The 7,455-nt window shown below is 37.9% G+C and overlaps 1 protein-coding gene across 1 annotated transcript in view; it reads right to left on the reverse strand.

Annotated features, from left to right (window-relative positions):
• Nucleotides 1–7,455, reverse strand: part of LOC106527381 (protein-serine O-palmitoleoyltransferase porcupine) — a gene marked incomplete at its 5' end in the record, with an annotated part of 41,623 nt that overhangs the window by 13,675 nt on the left and 20,493 nt on the right. Inside the window, 3 exon segments of the mRNA XM_014022243.1 lie at nt 2,178–2,308; nt 2,385–2,566; nt 5,152–5,195. Of these exon segments, the coding sequence (XP_013877697.1) occupies nt 2,178–2,308; nt 2,385–2,566; nt 5,152–5,195 (357 nt within the window).

The following is a 7,455-nucleotide window of genomic DNA, read 5'->3' on the forward strand; positions in this document are numbered from 1 at the left end:
AATTTTACCTATAGATAATGTTACATTTACATCACATCATGGATCAGTCAGCAGCAGGTGATCTGCTGCTGAGAGCCATGTTTGCTATATTTAGCAAGTTTTCAGACCCTCTGACTATTTTTAAGAAAATCAAGCAGCAAAAAAATATATGCTGACTTTTTTCTGCTGTTAGTGAGACTTCCTGGAGGGAGGGGCTGCTGGAGACGTGCTGCAGTCTGGAGGGAGCAGGATGGAGTCAAGACCACAAATGTCCACCTAACCAAGTTTTAAAATCTTATATTAGCCAAAAAGTATTTTTGATCTTGTCTTGAGACTGATTTACTAAAGAAGAACTGATTGTGTAAGAATAATCATCTTGTTTTCAGAATGTGTAAGATTATTTGTCTTGTTAGTCTGAAAATTTGACTCAAATTAAGTAAAAAAAATTCTGCCAAGGGAGTAAGAAAATTTTACTTGGTAAGATTCTTGAAATACTTGATTTGACTCAAAGTTTTCTTATTTCAAGAATCTTACCAAGTAAAATTTTCTTACTCCACTGCCAGAAATTTTTGACTTAATTTGAGTCAAATTTTCAAACTAACAAGACAAATAATCTTACACATTCTGAAAACAAGATGATTATTCTTACACAATCAGTTCTTGTTTAGTAAATCTGTCTGAAGACAAGATCAAAAAGACTTTTTGGCGGATATAAGATTTTAAAACTTGGTTAGGTGGACATTTTTTGCAGTGCAGCATCTCTGTGATGAGCAGATATCCCGGGAGGTCTTGGACCAACTGACCGCCTGTTAGTTGTACACGCAGTCTAAACAGTGTCGAGACAAATAAAAAAAAGCCCGGCCACGATGGTGCTGATCTGCCCACAGCTCAACCCTGGACATACATCTCCACCTCCACCTCCACCTGTGAGCAGAACCAACAGAGTCATATTTGACAATACAGGGGGGTCCAGGGACTCCGATGTTCAACGGATTCTGCTATGAGCTCCTTCCTGGTCCTAAGCACTGATAGACGGATCAGTCCTCACATAACATGGCTCTCAGTTGCAGATCACCTGCTGCTGACTGATCCATGATGTGATGTAAATGTATCATTATCTATAGGTAAAATCACTGCAATACAATAACTGTCTGTTTTTGTCACTTTTACGATGGATTGCATTAACTGTTACCTTTATAGAAGGAAGCTTCACTGACGTGAAACATAAATCTGTGGATCTGTGTTTGATTACTCTGGCTGGCTTTCTCAAGGACCAGGATGTGACACAAAAATCTGAATTTTAGAACTGAAATTGAATTATGGAACTGAAAGTGAAAGTAGTAAAACTAAAATTTTAATAGACCAAAATACAGTTTCAAAGCAAATTAATTCAAATTCAAAACTTTAAATTCAGTTTCAAATCATTAAATTCAGTTTCAATTTAGTGAAATTCARTTTCAAACCAATGCATTCAATTTCAAATTAAGAAATTCAAATTCAATTCCTGCTGGCACAAGATTTATCCCATAACGCACTCTCATAATCCCATCTGCTTTCTGCATATAGATTGAGAATACCAACATTTTACTTTAAAAAATCTATTTCAAAAGGCAGATTTCTATCAAGCAAGCACATTTAAAATTTGCAGTTTAAAGTTACTTTTTACTGAGCAAAGGGTAACCTGTGATAGATTTTTTTTAAATGTCACCCATGATGACAAAATCACCCTTATAGTGTTAACCTTTATCACCGAACATCAATATGAACATGAACCTTGTGTTTAAAAACGACAAATGAACTTTCTTGTAAATAAAAATACTCAAATGTATTTCTGCATCTCCCCTTCCTGTATGCTCATGTCCAGCTAACGCTAGCTAACTTTAGCATTCACCTGAACAACCGGCTTGTCCTCTCTCTTAGGTGGAAGAATCAGTAAATATTGTTCTGCAGGTTTATCTTCTCTGAAAGCTGTTTTTTAAAAATCTATCAGCTTCATTATTGACTCCAGTTTTTTTCCCCCAAACTTGTTCAAGCACCACTCAATCTTCTTCTGATGGGTCTGAATCAAAGTTTTGCAGAGTCACAAGTCCCACACCCACCCTATTTCTGATTGGCTAGTAGACCCATCTAGAGTATTTAAGGTGGCAAACGTACAGGAGCAGTGAAACAACAGAGATTTTAATGGAAGTTATCCCTACTTTTGGGTGAAAGAGTTTCCATACAGAGGGATGAATAAAGGGAAAAGGTATGGAGCGATGCAGGAGGACACCAGCAAACACATCTGACTTTTAAAGAGGCAAATGAAGGAACTGCGCAGCCACAACCAGGTCTGGAAGACAAACACATTATAGTTAGTACCACATCAGAAACATAACAGCATAAGGCTCTGACTGACACTCTCTCACCAGCTTTGGGCCTTCTACTGCTCTCATGTAGGTGGAAAAGCTGATCCATGGGCCAAACACAGCAGAACCCACATGGAAAACATAACCCAGGAATTCCAGTAAGGATGGGAGGTGATTCACTGTTCTTCTGTCCAAGTCGAAGGCCATGGAGATGGCTTTCATGGCCACCACCATCTGAGAACCTGACACAAAACCTTTGGTTGTTTCTCTGGTATACACTCAAGTCATCTCACCACATCTTGAAATATGAACAGTACTCAGGTAACAGGAAACTTTGAAATGTAAGCCACTGGTCCAACAAAACTACCTTTAAGTAAACAATGCAAAGTAAATAATTTAGAGGACAACTTTAGTCAGTCAAACAAACAAACAAACAAACAAACAAACAAACAAACAAACAACAGTATTTAATACAGGGCACTGTTTGCAGTTTTCTGGCCGATTCCGATCTTTAAAAATTTTGACCTTCTGATTCCAGTTTTGACTGATACAGATTTTTTTWAATAACTGACACTGTCAGGTGTTATAATGTCACAACTTCAATGTTCCAATCTGATTACACTAAAAAACATTGAACAATACAAACTTGTTTTAACTGGACCTTAGTGATCGCAACAGAGCAAAACAAGACAGTGGCTGATTTTCAGACCTTTGTGGAGGTAGAGAAGCCGATCTTTTACACCGATCTTAACTAAGTATTGGCTGATCTCCAATCTCCCAAAATTAGGGAAATATGTGCCTAATATTTAAACTGCATAAAGAGATTAATATTTAACCGGATGGATCTATTTTAACAGGGAGGATGCCTCCCTAAGGAGATGCTTCAGGCATGTCCAACAGGGAGGAGACCCAGAGGAAGACCCAGGACACGCTGGAGAGACAATGTCTCTCAGCTGGCCTGGGAATGCATTGGAGTCCTCCCAGAGGTGCTGGAAGAGGTAGCTGGGGAAAGAGAGGTCTGGGCTTTCCTGCTCAAGCTGCTGCCCCCACAACCCGACTTTGGATAAAGCAAAAGATAATGGATGGATGGACATCCTGGTCCTTGAAAAAGCCAAAGTAATCAAACACAGATCAACAGATTTATGTTTAACATCAGTGAAACTTCCAATACTTTATGCATTTAGTCTGAAGGAAGCAATAATCAGCATCGCCAGACGTACAGGGTGGCCTATTTATTAGGGGTTGGGGATAATCGTATCGTGTGCAATTAATCATCAAAAACATTAATCGATTATTTTTTGGCACTTGATGATTAATACGATTAATGCCACCACTCAGTCTGCTCGGTGCTCCTCTCCTCTTCAAATATGCCGAACATTAAAAAAAAGTTCTGTAATATATTTATCTATCAACACAATGTAAAATTTGATGTATAGTCTGAAGTCTGCAATTTTGACACAGTTTGGAACAGGTTTGTACGACGAGCAAATCTTTCCCACTAAATTGGTCATGTGACCAGGACATAAGGGTGTCCAGAGGATTAATCCTAAAACTAGGCAGAAACTTAAAGGTGACAGAGCATTAGTGCCAGACAGGCTTCACCTCTTCCTGTTTTTAAATCTCTTTTAAAAACACACTTATTCTCTGGCTTTTAACACACTGCTCACCTGCTGTGAACCTGGTGTGTGTTTAATATTTCTTTTATTGTCTTAACTTATGTCTTACTGTACAACACTTTGGTTGCCCTTATGGTTTTTAAATTGTGCTCTATAAATAAATTTGATTGATTGATTGATAATCATCAAATTAATCATTATCGGCTAAATACCACAATTAATCATGATTAATTTTTTTGCCAATATTGCCCAACCCTACTATTTATATGGATACACCTACATAAAATGGGAATGGTTGGTGATATTAACTTTCTGTTTGTGGCACATTAGTATTTGGAAGGGGGCAAACTTTTCAAGATGGGTGGTGACCATGGTGGCCATTTTGGATCTCACTTTAGTTTTTTCAATTGGAAGAGGGTCATGTGACACATCAAACTTATTGAGAATTTCACAAGAAAAACAATGGTATGCTTAGTTTTAATGTAAACTGCCATTTTTGAAGGCGGAACTCGCATTCGCTTTGCCTATGTAGACACCCACAATATGGTACATTGCAATTTTAAGAATCAGTTGCATTGGCACACTTCAGAAAGTAATTTTAAAAAGCCCTAGTCATTATGTTTGGACTGTTTTTGTCCTGTTTAGCTCTCTGAATTATCTTATTATCTATTCTATTCTTACTTCACTCCAAGCTGTGAGCAGTAGATGGAACAATAAAAATTAAAGTAAATTATAAAAACTCCTGTTAAATGATACACAGGTATTCTCACAAAAAATAAACTCAATATTCTTTAACAAAAAAATGTAACAAAAAATTCATATTCCTCATAAAACTGCTGATTTTGGACCCTTCAAGCGTCCTGAGCTTTGTTCCAAATGCCAGGAAAATGCATTTCCAGTGTTCTAAATTTATTTTTTTCTGAGGGAGGACCTCCAGAATACCCCTCGATCAATTGCTTGATCATCAGCCCTTCTTTTTCAAAATACCCTCCTGCTCCTGAAACATTTGCCTGAAACCTGACGCACCCTGATACCGTAAAAAATGTTTTTGCCCCAAACACAAAACAAGAAATCAAATGATTAGGATACAAGCCATCGTTCTCCAGCACAATAAAATAAGCCATTCAGTTGCCCCAAGTCCTGCTAAAAAGTTGGATGATTAAAACAACTTGATATGATAAAAGAAACAACTTAAAAAACTGAAGACTTACCTCGTATTTTATGCCAGGTAACCACATCGATTAAATGCAATTCTCTGAAATAAAGGGGAAAAGAAACATCAAGGACATAAATAAAACATTTTCCACTAGAGGTTCCAGGGCCTTGTGTTTAAATTTGTTCTGAACTGGTACAAGCAAGTGTAGTTTTCCACGGCCTGAGATAACTTAGAGCCGCATCATTGCATCACAATTAACAGTCCCCTGTCCTTCAGTCCTCTGGTCACTGATCCCTCTAAAGTGGACATGGTGGTTGGTAAAGTGTTGATTTTCCTTCCACCTTCCAAAAATATCTCCAGTCCAGCTCATCAGTTCAGGAATTTTCAGCATTGGAATTTTTCATGGGAATAAACAGTAGGAACTAACATAGATGTATGGTAATAAATAAACAAACATGAAATTTTAAATATTGACATCTTTTTAAAAATCTATTTATCCATCTTCTACCACTTATAGATTGTTGGGTCGAGGGAGCAACAGGTCCCCGTGGGAACCCACAACATCCCAGAGTTTTTGGGTCCAACCCATGGTCTCCTTCCAGTGAGATGTGAATGGGAGGGCATTCTAATCAGGTACCTGAACCAACTCAAATGACTCCTTTTGATATGGAAGAGCAGCAGCTCAACTCCAAGATACCCTTGATGATCCCTTCTAGGGCTGCAGCTAATGATTATTTTAGTAATCGATTAATCTATCGATTATTCTGACGATTAATCGAGTAATCGGATATTTAAAAAATTGTCATGTTCTGCAGTAATTATTTAAGCTTATTTTATGAGAAATACAATTATTTAATATTGTGAAGGAGCAATGTACACCTGCTGATGACCCTGCTGCAATCAAAGTCAAATTATACCAGTTGTATTAATTCATGCATTTTAAACTCCATTTGTTTGTATTTATGTATGTAAGGTTTGAGGAGGCATTAATTAAAAGCACTCTGTCACTGAATCCTTTTAACCATCACTGAAAAATCTAAATGCTGTAAATTGAATGTCTTTTTTTTTGTTAGAAATTAAATAATTAAAATGGGTAATTTAAACATTTGGGTGTTGCAATTGAGTTTTGTAGAGTTCACTTGTTAACTGTAAAAAAATATTTTAAGACTGTTATTAGGTTGATGCAGGGCTCCCATTTAGGCAATAAAAAAAATTAGTCTCGACTGCTTAGCTATAAACAAATATGACAGTATAATGAAGGCTAAAATCATAAAAAGCAGCAGAAAATAATTTAAAAACACCATCTTCTATAAATACTTTTAAACTTGAAACATTTACTCCAAGTATCATTTAAACTAAGATAACAATAAGATAATATCAACAAATAAACGTGTTTCAGCTCAAGCTGTCGATCTGTTGCTGTGTTTTATCTGACAAACTTACAGTAAGTGATTTTAATCACACAACTTACACACTGTTTAATAAAACCCTGCCAGGTCACCATGATTAGTCAGCATAAATAACGTTAGCTTAAATATACCTCCTCCTTGTACATCTGTAACATGACAGATTTAGGTAACCAAAGCGAATGTAACAAATACCTGTTGTGCTCCGGACTCGTTRGGTACATGKATCCGCTATTTTTGTTCTGGTACAGAAACATTGAGGGCGTGCAGAGCATTGCTTGTTGTTGTCTTTTCTGTTTAGTTTTAAATGTTCCCATACTTTTTTAATTCATCATTTTTTGGGCTCTTTGTTTCGGCACTCTTCGTCTTCTTCTAAAGCTAAATATAGCGCTCAGCAAGCATACACGTGTGATGCGTCAACAGTGTAACTCCCTGGGTGGGTTTCGTGGAGTGGGGGGGTCCTTACGGGGTCAGTGGGGGAGCTGACTCCCTGCGGGAGCGGTTTGCTCCCTCAGTTGTTTTTCTCCCCATCCCTCACCACATACCCTCACCCCCTTAATTTTCAACTCCACTCATGTAGGGTTTTGGGGCGCAGATGTGTTGCAAGAGCAACAGTTTTATATCTCAGTTTTGCCATAACCACCTGAGCCCCAATTTTACTATGCACTTTAGACATTAAATTACAACATCCTCAGGACATTCACATATAGGAACTTGGGGTGGGCACTCTATGGCAGACAAGGGGCGAGAGGGAATCACTCTCGTCGCTGGCGCCTGTGTCCACCCCCAAGGGTTGCTTGTAGACACTTAGGGTCTATTTGGTTTGGAGTTGGGGTGGAGGGAAAACTGGCACAATGCTGGCCTCTGCCCCTCTTCTTACCAATTTTATTTGCACTTTAGAACATGCATCAACAGCGCATCTGGGTGTGTGTGTGTGTGTGTGTGTGTGTGTG

This window comes from Austrofundulus limnaeus, unplaced genomic scaffold (assembly GCF_001266775.1).
Source record: "Austrofundulus limnaeus strain Quisiro unplaced genomic scaffold, Austrofundulus_limnaeus-1.0 Scaffold321, whole genome shotgun sequence".
NCBI lineage: Eukaryota > Metazoa > Chordata > Actinopteri > Cyprinodontiformes > Rivulidae > Austrofundulus > Austrofundulus limnaeus.